We start from the raw sequence: 21,350 nt of genomic DNA on the forward strand, positions 1-21,350 counted from the left end.
TCAGGATGGGCTTCAGTGAGAGATGCTCAGGCATGTTTGACAATGACCAAGTGTTACGACAGTCCCATACTCTAAAGTCAACATGCCACGTACCTAGTCTCGGGAGATGCTCTTTGTAGTAAAAGCCGCCAGATGCTTCCACAATGCATTTCAGGTCCACCTTTCCCTTGTGCCCGACTCTGTAAACATTTGTGGTGCCGTCAGACCACGTGACGCTGGCCACGCTGCGGCCAGTCTCCACGTCCCAGCCACGAATATCCACCACTCTCCCAGTTTTACCTTCACCACCTGATTTTAAAAAAAAAAAAAAAGAGAAATAAGAACCAGCTAACTTACACTCCCACAGATCCTTAATACTCGCCTGCCACTCAGGTGTTCATTGTCTGACATAACACCAGTGCCACACTGACTAATAATGCATAGCGTACCTAGGGTCCTCCAGAGATGTTAATTAACTGATTCCCTGTGAAGGGCAGTAGCTAGTATTATCTCTATTTTATGGATAAGGAAACAGGCAAAAAAGAGCTTCTATGATCTGCTCAAGTCTACAAAGGAAGTCAATTTCACAGCAATAATTTGACATTTCTAGCTCCCAGTCCCCTATTCAGACCACATTTCTCCCTATTCAGTAGTTTAGGTCAGGAAGGGACCATAAAATACATCTAAATCTCCATCACCATGGTATGTGAGCACCTTCCTTGACGAGTAGTCACAAGAATGGACTGGAAGTTAGTGTTGGGTTGTTTTTTAAATTTCTATAAAGTGATGAGACCAAGAGGGCTATTGCATGAATGCTCATCTTAAGAGTGAGTTTTGTATTTAGTTCTGAATCCATAGAGAGATCTATGTTAGCAGAATGTAATTGGCTAGACTAGAATTTAACCTGGACATGGGGATCAAGACCTCTATATTATGCAAAAAATGTGCACCACGGGATGTTTTTTAAATGATTCCAAATGACTAGGGCTTTGGTTTTTATCCTCATCTTTAAAAAAAAAATTTAAAAAAAAAAGATTATTTTCTGTGGCATTTTAATTTTAAAGAAATAAAATGAGAGGGGCGGGGAGAGAAAGTGGGGCCTAAACCAATGAATGCACTTGTCAGTTCTCCAATAAAATACCACCACAGAACAGTGGGAACAAAGCCACCAGCTGGGCAGGGGGAAGGAGGGAGAGATTGTGGCAGTGAGATTTCTGCATGTGAGGGTTTGGGTAGGATTTCTGCAGGGCCCTTTCTGGGAGCCCACAGGCTGACTCCACAAAACCAACGCAAAGGTGCGCTTTGCTAGCGGGCAGCATGCTGGTTACATACAGCACAGAGCCCCAAAACCATCTATCCCTTCTTTCAGGGGAAAGGAAGAGGGGGGAAAAAAAAATCGAGAGACTTTGCAATTATCCTGACACCTTTATGTTTTTCCATCTTGAACTTCGCAATCTCATTTCATGCTGCAAAGGGCACTGTGTGAGTGCACAGTTATTTTTAACTGGGGAAACTCAGCTAATACACACCCCAGTCTCTGCTGGCTCAGAGAGAGAGAGAGAGAGAGAATCATTACATAAGGCTCTATGAATGCTGGACAACCTTTCCACTTGCAAGTGTGGATGGGCAAAAGCAACACTCTACAAGAGGGTCCTTCTAAAAGCCACTTTCCCTGAACCGTAGAAATACTGTCTAGCTAGACAATGCATGGTGCGAAAATGACACACTGTGGCCAGGTAGAAACATGGCAGTTCTTTCAACTCCTACCCAGTCAGTTCTCTTGCTCTCTACCACCATTCGTGAGTCCAGCAAACAATGACAAGCTTTGTTTCAGGGTCCTCTTCCCTGCAGGTGTGGAGACTGAAGGGTATGAACAAGCTTCCCCAGATTAGGCGAGTATTCATGGCTCTGCTTACAGGAAACACTCTCTCTCAAGAGGCAGTGTGGGCTATCAAGGGATAGAGAGTCGGACTCATCGTTTCTGTTCCCAGAGCTGCCACTGCCTCACTATGTGTCCTTGAGCAAATCTCCTACCTCAGTTTACCACTTCCTAAAATGGGCGCAGTAGCACTTTCCTAACTCACAGGGCCGATTCTGAGGCTCTTGGAAATCCTCGGATGAGCAGTGCTACCTTCTGCGTTTATGACACACCTGTAACAAGAGCCAACTGTGTAACGTAAAAAGAGAACCAGTTGGCCCAGGGGATGTTCCCAGTCCACTCCATCACTGATTAAGAGGGAGATTTTCAAGACAGAAACAAGAATTTGACTCCCAGCTCCTACCAACTTACAATGGGAATGGAGTACCCAACTCCCCTCCATGGCCTCTGAAAAAATCTTCCCCCAAGAATAGCAGACAAACAGCTCAGCATGTGATTCACACCTACAGCCCCATTCTTAAGCAGTGAGCTGGATAACCAGCCAGGCAGTCCATATTCCGTAGTTGCAATTCATATCGGTCGCGGTCAGTGTCTGCAGAATGCAACCTACACAGTTAAGCCCGAAAGAGCCTTTAAGATTAGGAGGCAGCCCCAGCTAGAAAGCAGCTAGTCATAATCTTCATCTGCCAAAAGACTTTTCCAGTCAGTGCAAAAAGTCAGCCCAGAAGGGACAGGCATCCAACCCACATTCCCCTCCACTGACCAGGGCCAGCGTCTTGCGGAGCAAGCAGTTTGCACTAACCCAGTAGAGAGATGCCGCAGCACATTAGGGACAGTATTCTGGGCTGCCAGTGAAGCACACGAGAGGCAATTAAACACACCCGTAGCACGCTGAGGATAAAGGCCTCACTGAACAAGTGGACGCAGCACTTGATTAAACCTCAGGGGTTAATTCCCAGCTCTGCCACAGACTCCCTGGGTGAACTTGGGCAAGTCTGCTCATGTGTCTGTGCCTCAACTCCTGCTCTGTACAACAGGGAAGGCAACCCTCTTGGGCACGCCAGATTCAGCTCTCTGAGGCGCAAGGACAACGGAAAAAGAGGAGGGGAAGACGAGACCTCTCCAAGGGGCAGTGAAGGAGAATTCTGTCCAGGCAGTGGGATCCTTCCTGCTTTAAAGATTTAAATAAAAAGCCAGCTGTTGGCTGGGCAAGTGAAACAGGAGCATTTGTTCACCATTGAGGTGGCTTAGAGCTTGTTACTGAGCAAACAAGATGAGCAAGGGAGACTCACCCTCCCCGCACAACTTCTATTGTGCCCAGAGGGGAAGAGACATGGGCCGAAGAGGATGATGGGGCATGCAGCCTTGTTAAAATACTTGGGGGAGAGGTGAAGGCAGGGACACTGGGAGCAAAAATATACAAGTTCCACAGTTTGACCAAGACAACCATGAACAGGACAGCGAAAAGGCTGGTAAAGGTAAATAATCTCCCCCCTCCAACACCCCTATGGTGGGGTGATGGCTCTCCAATGGTACTGTTTGTTGTGCTTGGCACTTACAGACACACAAAACCCAGCAGGTGCCCTGGACCCTCAGCAATGTGAACACAGCGACAAGTGACAAATAACAGTCAGCATTTCTTAATGTCAGCAGGGATCTCGATAAAAGTCACCCATCCTTCCTTCCCCTATTCCATCTGTTCTCAGATCCTTCACTATAAAGCAGGGAGGTGGCAGTTATCCAGATTTCATTTCAGGGGAATTTAGGCTCAGATTGAGGTAAAAGGAAAAACAATCAATAAAAGGGTCAGAGGGCCGAACAGCTGACACAGCTGCCAGAGCCCAGACCAGGTTGGAGGAGCTCAGTCGAGCATGAGGGAGGCATTTGGTTAATCAGCAAATTCTGCGGCAGTCAATGCTAATTTCCTTTAGAGGGTTTCAGGCAGCAGGGGGGTGGGATGGAAGCCACAAAGCAAAATTAAAAGTGAGATCATTACAGTAGAAAACTTCACACTTGGCTGCTAATGCCCTAATAAGACACATGCGGCTGTGAGATTAATTAGCCCACCTCACTAGCGTCCTCTGACAGAGTTTACATGATTTATTACCTTTATTTACACTTTTAACCTGCCCCGAACAGCAAAATACGTAATTGTTGTGGTTCTAGGAAACTAAAACCCGAGGGCCAGAAGCTCATCTGATATAAAATGTATGCAACTTCGTTCAAGTCATACGGAGTGATGCTGAGTTACACCAGCTGAGAATCTGGCCCAGATCCAGTCCCCACCAAAAAAAAGTTATTCTCAACTGGAAAGTTTTACATTTAATTCATGCAGGAGAAACAAGCTGCGAATACTCTGTCACATACAGGGCTTTGGAACATGAATGTACAGGAAAGATTCTTTAACTACTGCACATAGTGCTCAAATGAAACCCCCTTGACATCAATGGAAGAATTGACATCGGACTTCAGATCAGGCCCATAAGAGATTATGATTATATTTTAGGGCAGGATCAGAGACGGGCACAGATGTGTTCTCTCGCCTCACTCCCCCATTTTCAACTCTGCAGTTACAATTCATATAGAAGGCTGAGGCCATTCACCAGTGACCATTGTTAACAGAGGTCTCCACTAACCTGGATGAAGGACTGTAGCACCATAAAGAAGAGAAAAGGATTAACAGAGAACCTGACAATTATCAGGGAGAAACAGTAACTTCCAATGAGACGATAAGCTCCTTGGGGCAAAGTGTCTCTCTACATTCTGTAAAGTGTTGCGTAAATGTGCAGCTTGATATAAACGTGCAAGGGTACCACAGCATTCCTCTTCTGTAAAATGGGCACAGTATTATCACCCTACCTCCCAACGGGTTAAGAGTATAGATTACGGTCCCTTCTATCCTTATGGTTCTATGAAAGGTCATGAAGTCTAATCCCCTGCCAAGATGCAGGATTTGTTGTGTCTAAACCATCCAAGACAGATGGCTCCAGCCTCCTTTAGAAAAGCTCCAGCAAAGGAGCTTCCACAGCCTCCCTAGGCATCTGTTCCACTGTCCTACTGTTTTTATGGTTAGGAAGATTTTCCTGAGATTTAATCTAAATCTGCTATGCTGTAGTTTGAACCCATTGCCTCTTGTCCTGCCCTCAGTGGCAAAAAGAGAATGAGTACCTGAGTGTCACTCAGGCCATGTCCACACTACAAAGTTGCGTTGACTTTATGTAAATCAACACAGAGCCTTCGATTTAAGCAAGTTGATCTTGCGTGTTCACACTACGCTCTTCGTGTCAGCGGAGTGCATCCTAACTAGCAGGGCTCTCATCAACCCATGGAGCACTGCACTATGGGTAGCTGAGTGGAATTTCGGGTTGGTCTTACAAAGCCTTATGGGACCAAAACATTGGTGCGGGTGGTTATGGGAACATGGCATTAGCCTCCCCTGATGAACTTACCTCCCTCCCTGAAGTCAACGGCAAACAAACCAAGCCTTTTTCGTAACCCTGGGTTACCTGCGTGGATGACATAGCACGACAAGCATGGACCCCACTCAGCTGTACACTGTTGTTGTGAGCATTACAAAACACCTCGCACCTTATCCTGCAGTATTTATACAGCCGATACAGGAGCTGCCATGCAGAACAAAGTGATGCCACGCAAACAGCCCTGCTGGAAGACAGAGCGGAGCAATTCGCAGTCCCTGGTGACAGTCATGCATCATCTTGACATGGATGAGCGCCATTTCTGGGCCCGGGAAACAAGCACTGACCAGTGAGACCACATTGTTATGCAGCTATGGGATGATGAGCAGTGGCTGCAGAACTTGCTAACGCATAAGGCCACTTTCCAGGAACTGTGCCAGAGCTTTCCCCAGCCCTAAAGTACAGCAATACTAAAATGAGAGCAGCTCTGACAGTAGAGAAGCGAGTGGTGATAGCTCTCTGGAAGCTTGCAACGCCAGAGTGCTACCAGTCAGTGGGGCCTCAATTTGGAATGGGTAAGCCTACCACGGGATCTGTTGTGATCCAAGTTTGCAGGGCCATTAACAGACTTCTGCTAAGAAGGGTAGGGACTCTGGGCAGGAGATGGTTTTGCCATGATGGGGTTCCCTAACTGCAGTAGGGCGATAGATGGAACGTATAGCCCTATCTTGGCACCAGACCACCATGCCAAAGAGTACATAAACTGAAAAGGGTACTTCTCAATAGCGCCGCAAGTGCTGGTGGATCACAGGGGCTGTTTCACCAACACAACATGGGATGGTCAGGAAAGGTGCATCTTTAGGAACACAGGTCTGTTCAGATATCTGCAAGCAGGGACTTTCTTTCCAGATTGCAAAATAACCATTGGTGATGTTAAAAGGTCAATTGTGATCCTGGGAGACCCAGCCTGCTCCTCGCTCCCATGGCTCATGAAGCTGTACACCAGCAGCCTGGACAGCACTAACGACAGGTTCAACCATAGGCTGAGCAAGTGCAGAATGGTGGTGGAATGTGCCTTTGGTCGTTTAAAAGGTCGCTGGCATTGTTGGCTTACTAGATTAGACCTCAGTGAAAGCAATATCCCCATTGTTATTGCTGCCTTCTGTGTGCTCCATAATATCTGTGGAACAAAAGGGAGAAAAGTTTCTGCCGGGGTAGAGGGCTGAGGCAGATCGCCTGGCAGCCAATTCTGATCAGCCAGACACCAGGGCTATAAGAAGAGCAAATTGAGGGGCTCTGTGTCTCTGAGGCATTGAAACCCAGTTTCAGCAATGAGCCAGAATAATGCGACACTTATCTGTGCTGTTCCTTACCAACCTGTCCCCTCCATTGCATTTTCTCTCCTGTAAACTCCAGCCCCACCAACCATGTGTTGAATGAATAAAGAGCCTTTTCTTCTCAATACATTAAGTTTTATTATGCACACAAACACACAGACAGCAAAGATAAAATAAGCAATGGGTCAAAAGGGCTGATGACCCTGTGAGGGGAGAAACAAGGAAAGCTTGCTTACAGATGAACCGCAACAACAATCAAAGGTGTGGGAATGGGCGCCTTCTGGTCCTTGTACCCTCCTCTGGTGTGAAGTGCAAGAGATACTGAACTTCTCCCCTCCCCGCCTCGTAGGCCATTTGGGGAAGGAGGATGTAGAACTTGGCAATGATGGCAGCAGGTTCAGCATTGGCTGCAAAAGGACTGTAGTATTCAGCTGCCTTTTTTGAACCTCAGACGCCTCAATATGTCTGATTGCTCCTTCAGAATCTGCAGTATCTCTTCCTACATGGCACACTCTTGTTCCCTCCATACTCTAAGCTCCATCTTTCACTCTCACAGACATGCATTAACTCATTGATCATGTCCTCCTGAGTCTTCTTTTTCCACCTTCTAATCTGGGAAAGTCTCTGGTCCAGTGTGGAGGATGTGCCGATGGACAAGATTTCAGCTGCAAGGAATGCAAAGCACAAGAGTAGCATTGATCGTCCATACATGATTTCTGGTGCAAGGTTAATTAAAAAAAAAAAAAACACCCCTTACTATACTTCACTGCAAGCCACAACATAATCACAACCACTGGTTATTGCAAGAGTCTGTTTGCTGCTCCAGGCACGAGGCATGGGTGAGAGGTCTTGTGCTGCTGCTTTTGTGAAGACATCCTTGGGATCACAGGTAGGAACGTAAGAAAAACCCCTTTCCCCTAGCAACCTGGATGGTACTTGAGGACAGGCACCAGTGTAAAGCCTCCCATATAGTTAGGTTTTGTTTTTTTTAAACAAAAGCGGCACTGGGTTGGGGGGGAAGGGAGACAAACAGGAAGCCACCCCCCCTTTTTTTTCAAATGCTGCTTGCAATACACGGTGATCCCTTCCAATCACAACTATGGCATGTTTGGGGAAAATGTGGTTGTGACACCCAGATTTCACCAAATGGGAGGCAGATTACTTGTTGAATTGTCCTGTTTCTCCTAAGTGACCCTATGCGATATCACTCTCCTGAGGGTAACAGAGGTGGCAAGGGAGCTGATGCTGCAAGTGTCTGGTACAGATAGGTCCTTATGCTGCAATGATGCCAGAAGAGTTAATACTGGAGTGGTATGGGAAAGTGACCTAGCGTGGTAGACAAAATAAGGCTGCCCTTCCCAGAAACCTTCACCTCCATGAAAGCTTCCTAGAGATCTCCATGGACGATTCCCAGGCCATCCCTGTGCACATAAACAGTCTTTTTCAGAGAGCACCCTCTGCATAGCTGGAGTGGCCACCGATACCCACTACACCTGCATTTTTGTTCAGATTAAACAAAAATAATGGCATGTAACCTCTACAGTTTGATTGGAAATGTGCACTCACCAGAAGTGCCTTCCCCAGCATCCTGGTCCTGTGAAGTGATGGACTCCAGAGTTAAAAACAGTTCTTGGCTGTCGGGGGGAATGGATCCTCAACTTGCCTGCCTTACATTCGCCTCCTCAACAATGTCCTCCTCGTTGTTGCCAGAGGTCACCCGGGGCTCCTGGGAGGTAACCACAGAGCACGGTGGGGTCGCAGCAGAGAATCGCACGCAGTTCCTCATAAAAGCGGCATGTCTGTGGGGCAGACCCAGAAAGACTGTTCGCCTCCCTTGTTTTCTGGCACGCTTGCTGAAGCTCATTTATTTTCGTGCAGCACGGCTGCATGTGCCTGGTGTAGCCCTTCTCCCGCATGTCCCGTGCAATCTTGGCAGAGATGTCAGCGTTTCTTCTGCTGGATCGGAGCTCTGCCTGCACAGACTCTCCTCCCCTCACAGCAGTACGATCCAACCCCTCCTGTGTGCTCCATGCTGGAGAGAATTTGCAGTCTTGAGTCTCCATGATCAACTGTGCTGGCCCACTCTCTAGTCTCCACGCTGATCAAACAGGAAATGAAAATTCAAAAGTTCCCAGGCCTTTAACAGGGGAGCAGCTGTTTCCTATATACCTGGTTGACATGCAGTAGAGTTGAAAGTGCTCTCCAGAGTGGTCACAGCAGAGCACTGTGGGACACCTCCTGGAGGCCAATTTATTCGAATGACACAACGCAGTGTCTACACTATCCCCAGGTCGACCCATGGGTGTTGCATCAAGCGCTATGCCTCTCACAGAGGTGGAGCACAGAAGTCAACTTTACAGGCCACTTAGGTAGGTGAAAGGGACTTGGTAGTGTAGACACATACATTATTAGATCGACTTAACATGGCTTATGTCGACTTAAGTTTGTAGTGTAGACCTGGCCTCAGATAGGAGAGAGATGCCACAGAAATGAATAAATACAAGCAAAACACATACTAAATTAGAGCTATTAAAAAAAAATCAGTGGCATCTGAATAGCTCCAGCACGTTTCCTGTTGTAGTGTGCATTTGCAGTTAGCAGCTTGGTATCAAACTGTTTTTACAGTAGATTTTGTAAGGAGGGGGGTTGTGCGTAGGGGAGGGGAAGGGGAGTGGAACTACGATCCTTACCATCCTGATTACCCCACTCCCAGTCTGGGCCACGGACAACTTTGGCCCCCTGGAAAGTGCCTTTTAACGTGATACGAGGCAAGTTCTGTCGTGGACCCACTGTGACTCTGAAAGACAAAAGCCAGAGAAGATAGACCCATTTATTATTATTGGCATTGGGGTAGGACTCAGTTAAAATCAGGGCCCCAATGCTCTGGGTTCTGTACAACCACTCGACCCCTCCTCTGGAGAGCTTACAATCTAAATAGGCAAAATGGTCAAAGGGCTAGGGGAAAGGATACAACATACAAGCAAAGGCCCCGGTCCTGCAGGTTGATCTCCATGGGAACACCCTTATACTTGTGCAATGCTCAAATTACTGCAGAAGGATGGGTCTGATTCCATACACTGTCATAGACTGATCTTGGGCATGTCACTTAGCCTCTCTGTGCCTCAGTTTCCCATCTGTTAAATGGGGATAACAGGAGTGTTGTGAAGATAAACACATTAAGATTCCGAGGTGCATACTGTGGTAATGTGGACAACGGAAGTACAAATGATAGGCAGGCAGTCTTAGTGAGGCTCTATAGTAGCGCGCAGGTCTGCCCACACTGATCAGACTGCAGGATCAGGGCCAAGAGCGCACAGAACAAGGGGGGGGGATGAGTTAACAGAAGAGGAGTAAGACAAGGAAGGAAGGGGTTGTGGAGATGGCTGCCAGCAGCAGGCACTCAAGATGATCTATTTTACATCGCTCTGGGCTTTAGAACACCCTCTGATGACCGAGAAAAAGGAATTCATGTTGATCTAAAGTTTTAATGCAGTTTCTCACACATACACACACACCCCTCAGCACATCCAGGACCAAGGCCTAAAAAGAGAGCGTCCCCCTTTTTGCAATACGCTCAGCATTCTTGAGGTTGCTGTGTAGGGAAACCAGAGTTTTTAGAAAGTTTGGGTAAAAATGATTTCATGAGATTTGCAAACCAGAGATCACAGCAGGAAACAAGCTTATTAAGGGGTCAGACTTGGATACTTTTAACTCATGTCTAGTAATACCTTACTCTAGAAGGACTCTACAAACTACCTATAGAATATGGTGCTGTTCATGGTAAGACAGACTGGAACAATCTGACCCTAAGTAACCTCATTGATCTAACTGTTCACGCAGTGCTATGGAAGATGTAATGCTCAGAGCATTATTAAATGGTCTTAGACCATATTATGAGGGTATATTAGTCTCAGTACAAAGTATGCGAGGTTATTTGTGTTTCAGAAGCGGAACACCAGAACTCAGCAATCCAAACTGCCGTGCTCGGGCACTGAGCAGAATCCTTCAAAACAGATCAATGAAAGAGAAAGGGGGGGGTGAACGGTGATGTAATTGCTCCTCCCACAAACCTGACACCACCACTAAATCACACAAGGGCACAGAACTTCTGCATAGCCCCACAGGCATCCCCTGCTCCCAAAGCCTTCTATACAGGGCACAACTCTAGAAAGTACCTGCTAACAAAAATGCAACTCAGTTGCTCACTACACCGAGAAATTAAATTGCTAAAAACAGCTTTCCAAGAAATCCAGCAAGTCAAACACAGAAAGCCCACATTTAAAAGCGATACCTACATGATGGTAAATATGGGTTCTGATGTCCTGTTAAAACAGCTTCCAATTCCCATAACGTTTAGGCAGTTTCACCGCCCTTCCAGCGTTTGCTGCTTCTGTCTCTGCTCCCCCGTGGGGCTACGCAGCCCAAGTTCTTAAGAATCTGTTTGTTTTACACAGTCTAGAGACAACTGACTTTTTTTTTTTTCTTAGTGAGTATAAAAGTAGTGCAATCCACATCTACACAGTGACGGAGTGCAGCTCTAAGGTTAGGAAAACAATAGTGAAACTGCGTTGAACTCTGAATGCTTTATTTATTCCCCCTCTAATACCTAGGGACAGAAGGCTGGGACTCAGGAAGATAAACTCCTTACGCTGGTACTTGGAAATGGTGTTTATCAACTCACCAAAATCCTAAATCTTGTGCCTTCTTTAGCTTGCTAATGGATCTCCCATCATGTGCTGAGCATCCTAATGTGTTTATAAAAAGGAGATATTTGCACACACATCCTGCTAATTGCGGCCTTTTCATTATCTAGAGTGTAACCTGACAGAGGGAAGAGAGAAACATTTTTTTATACCATCAAGGACATGGCATACCGAACAGCTATCAGCTTCTTATGGCAGATCATAATCAGGAAGCAGTGTCGCACAGCTCAGCTAATTAGAAACACCAAGCAATGATCATTTTATTGCATCATATTATACCCATGCCTTAAAAGATGCACCTAATATTTGCCCTCAAAGCTAGTGTTTATCTGTGCACTACATGGCTAAAATGCAAGGTAGTATTGTGCTGCTGTTCTACTGTATTATGCTGAATGCTTTTCTATTCTCTTTGAAGCACCTTATAGTCAGTCATGCACACAGAGCATTTGATAAAAGTTGTGTTTATTACACAACATCTCTAGCTTTAAAACAAGAATGAGGAGGACAGACTGGGTTACAGTTCAGTCACTCAGCTGCAACGTGGGAGACTTGAGCTCTGCCACAGACTCCATATGTGACTTGGGCAAGTCACTTCACCCCCGTGTCACTCTCCCCATTTGTGAAATTGGGATGATGATGATGATATTTTCTTCTCCCACCCGTTGTCTGTCTTGTTTATTTAGACTGTAAATGCTTCACTGCAGGGATGGTCTGTTCGTACAATAGGGTTCTGAATTCAGATTCTAGCTATTACTGTAATACAGAAATGAGCAGTAAATTGTCCTTTCATGTTGAAAGCTAGATCCAGGCAAGATAGCTCAGCCCATGCATGGAGTTTCTCACTATGATTTCCCTTTAAGTTTGATCACATTACAACAGGTATTTTGCATCTGTAAATACTGGATGTGCTACTGTCATTTCCAATAGGATTTGTAGGCTGTTAACCAACAAAGAGGAAAAGAAGAGCTGAAACTCAGCAGGTTTGGTTTTTAAGACCCCAGACTGTCTTCAGCTAGCCTGCTCAAGTCTATTTTTAAATTCACAGCAAATATGGTCTCAGACACATCCTATACTATCACTGTGCTGATCTCAGTGCTAGCAATTAAAGATTCATTTGACTCCAAAGTGCAATTTTCAAGGAGACAGCAGAGACACTCTGCTCAAACCATTTGGAGACACAACAAGCAAGTGGAGAACCACCATAAGGAACGAAAGATGCATTATGCTGTCTCTCTCTGTTTTTTTTTAATTTCTCCCTCTGCTCCACTTATGCAACCTAGAGTTACTTCTCTTAAGCAACCATTCAAAACAAAACCTCCTTTCCTAGTAGGAGGTGGCTCTTCAAAAAAAGGTAACACAATTGTACTGGGAGTCGTGGAGAAGCTTTAAAATGATCATTTAAGACAAACAATTGGACTATGGGAGGTAGGATCCTCAGCTACTTCCGTCTTGAAACAAACGTTTAACCCTCCTCTCCCCTTGATGAATTGCTCTCAGTTTCTCCAGATAACTAATCATTCACAAAGCCACTATTTACTTGACCTAATTTGGACCTCAACAGAACAGATTTTTTTTTCTCTTCAACTTTGTGATGCAGGCTCTAAAGCTGGGCGGGGCGGAATTGTCTTTTTGTTTAGAAAAATGTGGTTTCTTAACCCTTGCATCCTACATACCTTATGGCTCAGATCTAGACAATGGCAGCTCTGGAGCTTGGATTACAAGCTTGCTGTATCACAGGCACACAAAAAACTCAGCTCAACTCCTAAATCCACCTATTTAACTAAGTAACTTGAAAACCATTTTAATTTTTTGTCAGTTGAGCAAGAACTAAAATAGGACCGAGAAAATAGGGAGACATAAAGTGGTTCTCCAGTAGATGAGCTGGATCCTCAGGTGGTTTAAATTGTCATAGCTCCACTGATAGAGCTATGACCATTTAGGCCAGCTGAGGATCTGGATTTATAACTTTTGAGGCTTGACAATCAAAGGGGAAAATCAAAGATCCTAAATTAAGCTTTCATGGCACTCAACTTTTCTGCAATTCTAGCATGGCAAACTGCATCTAGTGAACTATTATTCAGATCCTTTCCTTCCATTCACTTTTTTTTTTTTTTTTTTTTTAAACTGAAGGTCAAGGTTCAGGTTATAAAAGATTATGGGGCAATATTTTCAAAGCTGGGTTTCCCAACGTTAAGCTCCTAAATCCAGATTTAAAAACCTAAATAAAAGTGGCCTGATTTTCAAAGGTGCTGAACACCTGTAGCTCCTTGAAGTCAGTGAGAGATACATTTGCTCAGCAACTTTGATCTTTCACTGGCTTCAAGGAGCTACAGGTATTCAGCACCTTTGAAAGTCAGGCCACTTTTATTTAGGTGTCTAAATCTGGATTTAGGAGCTTAACGTTGGGAAACCCAGCTTTGAAAATTTGTGTCCATAATCTATACATATAAAGCAGCCTCATTTAGAATACTGTACACAGTTCTGGTCACCCCATCTCAAAAAGGGTACTGCAGAATTAGAATGGGTTCTGAGAAGGACGACGAGAATTATTAAGGACCTGGAAAACCTCTCACGAAAAGTGATTCAGACTTTCTCTTAGAAGAGAGGACAAGCCAAAAGGGATATAAAGTAATGCATTGTTTAGAGAGGGTAGACCAGGAACTTCTGTCTCTAAAACAAAAACAATAGGAAATTCAACAAAATTAAAAAGGTAGTAAATTGAAAACTGATGTAAACAGGAATACCTTTTCATATAAAACATGAGACTGTGGAACTCCTTGCCGCAGGATATCATTAAAACCAAGAACTTAGCAACATTCAGAAAAGGTTTTGACATTTATATGAATAAGATACTTAGAATTTTGGAAAGGATACAAAATCCCATGCTTCAGGGTTTAACACTAACTACTAAAGATTAGAAAGAGGACTACCTGGGGGGCAGATTATTTTATATCTGTCCACTGCAGGGTTTCTTGCACCTTCCTCTGAAGCCTCTGCAGTTGGCCACTGTCAGAGATAGGACACTGGACTAGCTGGCCTGGATCTGAAGCCATCTGGCAATGTGAATGTTCATATGTTCCCATTCAAAGTGATACGAAAGGACATTAATATTTATTCATGAAGAACACAGACAGCAGAATGTTCATTTTATAACAAACACTCCTGACATGAGCAAACGGAAAAGCACCAAATGTTAGAATTCAAGTGACCTATTTGAGAAAAGATAAGAAGATTGACTGACGTGGCATTGCACATAACAAATTACACAACTACTGCTTCCCTGTAGAAATGAACTAGTTTAGACCGTGTGTGAATTTCCTGCTTCAACTTTTATCTTCAGGTCAGTCACCAAGATGCGCTAAGGAAATTCTATCAGAATATTAACAGGTCAGGGCAGCCCAGAGCTTGCCAACATAGCTGCTGGAGACATTATGCCCCAGCCAAAGATCCAATGTATGGTTCAGTTTCACCCTCTGCTGCCCTTTCTTTATAAAGCTCTGTAGGCCAGAGTCCGTTCCCCTCCCTGCGATCGACAACACTATGCTCAGCACGTTGCCAGGAGTCTAAGTGATGATTTCTGGGCAGATGAAAAGCCCTCACCCTCCCAGCAAACAGCAGAGAACACTGAAAGGAAAGTGACCCTGTCTCTCAGGAGGGATGGAAGAGAACAGCTTTTTGCTTTTTCACTTACATTTAGGACTCAACCGGGCTTGTTTGAAGCCCAAAGGAAGTGAGATGAGAGTGGGGCCGATAAGCAGCATGAGGAAAACGGCTGCACAGCTAATTCCCATACAGGAGACGCTGAACTTGTCTTTACGGCCAAAAAAGGTGCATTTTTTACCTCAGGGAAACTAACATCCCTGACCTATCCTGAGGTAAAAATAACTGAAAACCAGGCATTTTAGTTTTACTGTGATGTGAACTCGCCAAGATCACTTCCTGGAGGGGGGGTACAGAGCTGCTTACCTCATGTTAAAAACTAGCATGTCTTGCCTTCAGTGGCTTTTTAACCTCAGGATAAGCTTATGCAAATTAGCTACCCTGGAGGTAAAAATGCACATTTTTAGCAGTGAAGACAAGGCCAGTGGGAGGGAGGCACAGGCATCAAGAAGCGACGTACAAAGCTGACAGACACTGCATTCATTGCATCCCTTTGGAGGAGTGGGTCACTCTTACAAGTCAATATTTGAGATGTGGACATTAAAAGTTTGATGTGTCAGAGTTTCCTCCAGTGCCCATCCCCCCCAGAGGGGTCAGTCTGGTAAGGTGCTGAGCGCCCTCAACTCCCCTTGAAGTCCAAGTACTCAGCACATTGAAAACCGTCAGACCCTGAATCTTGGCCCCGAACATCTAGAGGTTTGGTTTCCCCCTTCCATTCTGGGATCAATATTTTGCACGGTCACTTATCTCCTTACGCACGCCCACATAGGGCAGAGACTGAGAGGGGATGGATATTTTAGTGAGAAGGCACTGGGCTGCGACTCAATTCCCAGCTCTGCCACAGACTTCCTGGGTGACCTTGGGCAAGGTCACTTCATTCCTGTGTGCCTCAGCGCCTCATCTCAGGAGTAATACGCCTTCCTTTTTCTCCACCCTCTAAGTAGGCTGTGAGGTCTTTGGGGAAGGGCCTGTTTTTTATTGTATACTTGCACAGGGCTTAGCACAACAGAGCCTCAATCTTAGGTAGGATCTCTAAATGCTACCATAATACAAATAATACTGACACTTCTCTTTTGGGGAAGAGGATGAAGATTTAGTTCTGTTCAAACTTTTGGAGGTCATCCATTCTGAACGCTCCCTTCTCCTGGCCTCACACAAGTGGAGACCTTGCCTGGAACCCTGCTGCCTTCAGAGCAGGCTGCTGACCAGCCATACAGAACAACAATGCAAGGCCCAGGTGTCCTGAACCAATACATCTTGGTTTGTAATCTAATTTGAGGTGTTTTGCTCCAAATACTGGATAGCAACCAAGGTTATGAGTGTGTTGCAAAAATACCCTGGGGATAAATTTAATCATTTCAATATTGCCTTTAATAACTATTTAAATTAAGACAGCCGTTTGCAGCTGGGCCCATTTCTGCCCTAGAAATTCCAGCAGTATTAGATTTCTATAAGGTCCCCTTGGACAGCATTAGGAGCATATCACTGTACATAAATGAAGCTATTCTTCTGCAACCAATATGCTGGGAACCAAAGTGCTGAGGGTATTTAGACTAAGCTTCTTCTATTTAGGTATTTATATGGCTCTCCCCATCCGTGTGCCACACTGACATTAATGGATTTACCTGGAATGCCCCTGAAAGATAGGGAATTAACACTGCACTTTACAGATGGGGAACTGAGGCACAAGACTATTATGATTCACCCAGGCTCAGACATGTGCTGTTGTATTACAGTAGCAACCAGAGACCTCAACTGAGGATCCATTGCTCCAGCACTGTACACATGCCTAGTGACAGATGAATCTGCCACAAACAGCTTGTAAACTAAACTAAAAAACAACCACCAAAAGGCCCAGAGAAGGGGAAGTGTCACGGCTGAGGTCACGCAGGAGATCGGGACAGAACCTAGCACCTGGGCTCTCAATAGCATCCCATCCACTAGACCATGCTGTCTCTGTTGCAGAGTCGGGAACTGTACCCAGATCTCAAGTCACTACACCACCTTAAGTGCAAGCCCATCCTTCCTCTAAGGATACTTACTGATCTAAAAGGTGATAAAATTTGCTTCTGACATATGAAGCCAGTGTGGAAAAAAGTCCCTGAAGAACAAGAATCCTGTAGGTAAAGCTCTGAGTGATCGGGATGTCAGCACACAACAAGTTCTGGATTAACTTTACTCCCAAAGCATTAAATTGGGCCACTCCCAGCTGGGGATAAAAGAAATTCTAACAGATGTCAAAAGCACAGACAGCTGCTCTCCAGCCAAATACAAGGCTTAGATGGACGACACTGGTGACTAAGGGATCAAGACTCACGTAAACCTATTTTGGGGACGATCCTACCAAGAATTTCAGTGAGTTAATCCACCACTTCCTTACTGAGATGCAGCACACATGCCTCCTCCCCATACCCAGACAAGGGCAGATACTTTGGTTTTAGAGGTTACAAAAAGTTCATGAAGCCACCCTGGGGCAAGTTTTCTAACTCAGGCCCCTAAACTGCAACCACAAAATATATGTGCTGATGTGCCAATGCTGTACCAATGTGTGCTAAGTAAAAACCTACAGAGAATTTCTAAAAATGTGCATTAAACTTTGGACCTGCCAATCTCACCTAGTCTCATCTTTCAATGTCTGCATTCGTCTGAACTGTGGAATTTATAAATTCCTCTCTTCCTCTACCTGCAGATGACAAAGGTATTTTAATGAACCAAAGGGGAATTTGCTGGAAGGAGTGAGTTTAATACATGCACATGTAAATGCAACTGGCATCACCAAAGACAGCAAATGGCTAAAAACTTGTCCACACAAATATCATTTCTTTGGCTGTATTTAGATTTACAAGGGACTGTATTTTTAACAGCAATGGAGGAAGCCCAATGAATGAGGTGAGAAATATTTGGTTAGGAGCATGTAGCCTCTCCTTGCAAGATGGAGAAAGTAAAAATCATGGCATGTTTACTCAAGAAGCCTTTGATAGATTTCTTCCAGTGTTGGATCCAGGGGATTGTTTTGTTGCCTTTTCAATAGCCATATCCCAATACAAACACTAAACACAGAGGGTGAAATCCTGATCCCATTGCAGTTAATGCTCGTTTTCTCTGTTCAGACTACCAACAGGAGAGTAATTATATGATTATATACAAGGCGGTGGGCTCTGTGATATGGATGTTAGTTCACTGGGAACAACTCATTTCACACAGGCCACCCAGACACCCTTCACTACCCAACTGACTGGGATGCAAACCAGCGACCTAGAAGCAACAGGATCTATATCCAATTACCGATCTCCTGAGCCATCCAAATCCCACAGTTTAGTTATTAAATTTGCATGACTCTTGCTAGTACTTGATAGTTCTGAATCATCCATGGTTGGAAACATAATTAGTGATGGAAATTGCTGTGCATCAGAATCTGAGCAGGATTGCTGAGACAATGTCACCCAAAAAAGGTCACATGATTTGAAATCCGTTCCAACAGATTGTTGTCAGATGATACAAATGTTTCTGGGAGCTGCAGTCACAGATGGAAGAAAACGCAAGCTGAGTGGTGGGGCCTGAGTGTACATATGCAAACCTGAGGTGTCAACGATGCTGCCCTGTCTGTCAAGGATGCTCTATAATATTTTGAGCATCATAAATGAAAATAAAAGTATTCCTGAAGAGTTGGGTTGTTTTAGGCCAAAATGGAATTAGCTTGAGCTCAGAAACTGCCTGAGCATTAGGCTCTCAAACAACAGCCTGGCTGACACACAAACCCATTAAAGGAACACACAGATTTTAGATACAGAGTATGAAAGACAAGGGAATGCTGAGAAAGAGGCTGCCACAGTACCATGGCCCTGGGCACTGCAGCACAAGGGAAGGGACAAAAGAGACAATGTGAAACAAAAGATACAAGAAAATATATGGAGATGGTATGCAAAGCCCTGCAATTAGGTTGTAGAAGGAGCCCGGCAGTCCCCCTTTCAGACAGCTCTGAGCAGATGCAGCTTTTACACTTAATTGCTCACATAGGAAACAATCACATTATGGTGCCTTACGTCATTTAGTCTAACCCGGTGCATGCCAGTGAAAGACTGCTCCCTACGTCAAGGCTTCCTAGTGCTTTGGCCACCATCTCTCTTGGCAAAGAAATTCTTCTGCCTAACAGATTTTACTGTCAAGAGCTTATTGGTGACATTTAGCCTCAAATTTTCCATAGCTTATTTTCATGCGGTTATTCCTAAGAAAGAGAAATTCACACACCTGCTAATGGCTTCTCCAGTGCCTTGGATGCTGTCTTAGTGCAGAATCTATGGGACAGATGTCTCAGAAAATGTCACAACATACAACAATACTAAGTTCTATCAGAGGATTCACACTGACAGCCATTAGTGGGGCTGAAAGCGCTGAACTCCTGAGCTTTTCTGATGCAAGCCTTAGCAAAGAAGTCAGACTTTCAGACGGGGAAATTTTGGTTTTGAATTTCCATTACCCTTTGCTTAGGCTCCTCCTTTCTATAATTGAGGATTTTTGAAAGTGACTGTCACATTAAATGAGGAAGCAGGAAGAAATCTCTTGGCTTATTTTAGCAAAAAAGGAAACAATTCAGGAGATGAGAAACAGACACCAAATGCAATCACACATATATTAAAACCCAAAATAAATTTTATTCCCCCCCCCCCAAGGCAGATCATAATGTCAAAAGGTAAAATTAGGTCACAAGAGAAAATGAGGATGAGGATTTTGCCCCATGCTAGCGACCAAGATATAGCCATATAAAAACTCACAGGTTCAGCCCAATTCCAAAAGGTATAAACGAAGATGAATGGAATGGAACAGGAAGGAGGCAGGGGTACTGTAGTCAAAATGAAGATGCGATAGGGCTAAATGAAAGAAGGCTGCAAAGGATATGGCTCCAGGTACAGCTATTGACCTTTTGTCTCCTGGAATACCCAATTCATGCTAAAAATAAACCAGACACCATTCCCTTGAAAAAAGTAATGATACTGTCAAGATAACTCCCAGGCATACATTAATAGTACTCTCCATCCGGTAAGGAAACAACATGGAAATAAAGCACGAATGGCATCAGACTTATGGATTTTTCTAGTACATCTCTATGTACATAATATTACTCACAATCACACACAGCCTTGTTTAAGGCTACAGAGACCTAGATGGCTTCCATTTCTCTTTTTCTAAATGAGGGCTGCATAACATCCATTAACCTCAATAATTTAATCATGAAATCATGCAGCAAGAGACTAGCTAGCTTTTCCTATGGCTGATTCATCGCAATCGCCATGACTTTGATAAACACATTTCATTCAGAGCTGCCAAGTTTCAGCCAGAGGGAGACTTGGGAGATCATCAACACGTTCAATTTTATAGCATAAAACAGCAATACAATAGGCATACACCACTGGTTTGTCAACAATCCCTAATGCTCCTTCCCCTTCAACATTGCTCCACTGTCTGAAAAGTGGCTTATCTGTTGGACTTTAGCTTCTTCATCAGGCACTTAACATCTCAGGAGATTCCCTTTCCCTTGCTACAGGTCCCTGGCAGCGTGTAGGGTTGGGGATGGGATCCCCATTCCTGACTCATACATAGAACCCCGCACGGATCTGAATTTACCCAGAGTTCAGGGATTTTATCACCTCATAATAAATATGTTTATATATGCAAACTAAAGGAAATGTGTCTGTGGATTGCCCTGGCTAAATAAAGATCAGCTCTTGTAAAACGTTGCAGCAGTTGGCAAACAGCTTTAAGAGTGTAATTTATGCCTTTTAGCTTCCATCAAATTAAATGTCTCTCTCAGACAGGAAACAGTTATTGATTGTTAGTGGAAAAATCATTTTACATTCAACCAGTGACATGGAAAAAACCCTCAAAAACCACGCTGTCCACTGAATGAAAATTATATTCAATTTCTAGAAGGCCCAGGGACATTACCAAGTGTCAATATCACATCTCTGTGTGATGTCTCTACCAGGGTATTTACAGCTTTAGATACAATAAGTCAGACAGGCAAGCAAGGAAAGAGGAGATATATTGGGATATTTCAAAACTGTAAAAATGGTGGATTCCTATAGCTTAGTTCTGAAAACAGGCAACTAGTTGGAGGATTATTTTATCTGAACTGGTTTTCTGAGCTAGAAAAAACCTCCCATTGTGTCTCCAAAAAAAAAAAAAAATATTTATTTTAATTAAAAATCCTAGACTGGAAGTGTTTTTGAATGTTCTACAGGATCCCACAATGATGTTCATAAGAAGCCTTTTTTTAAATGGCAGACTACTGTGCTGGGAATGATGCAAAGGCCCTGGGGAGAACGCCAAGTGACATATTTTGTTACTTATCCTTTAACATAATTAGCTCAAAACAGGG

General features: G+C 44.3%; 1 protein-coding gene across 3 annotated transcripts in view; it reads right to left on the reverse strand.

Annotated features, from left to right (window-relative positions):
- Nucleotides 1-21,350, reverse strand: part of MIB2 (MIB E3 ubiquitin protein ligase 2) — a 94,380-nt gene that overhangs the window by 30,150 nt on the left and 42,880 nt on the right. For all 3 annotated transcript variants that reach the window (XM_039509046.1, XM_039509047.1, XM_039509045.1), the window contains exons 4-5: nt 9,302-9,408; nt 94-288 (exon numbers count right to left, since the gene is read on the reverse strand). In XM_039509046.1, the coding sequence (XP_039364980.1) occupies nt 94-288; nt 9,302-9,408 (302 nt within the window). The remainder of the gene's footprint in view (nt 1-93; nt 289-9,301; nt 9,409-21,350) is intronic.

The sequence above is a fragment of the Mauremys reevesii genome, linkage group 21 (genome assembly GCF_016161935.1).
Source record: "Mauremys reevesii isolate NIE-2019 linkage group 21, ASM1616193v1, whole genome shotgun sequence".
Classification (NCBI taxonomy): Eukaryota; Metazoa; Chordata; order Testudines; family Geoemydidae; genus Mauremys; species Mauremys reevesii.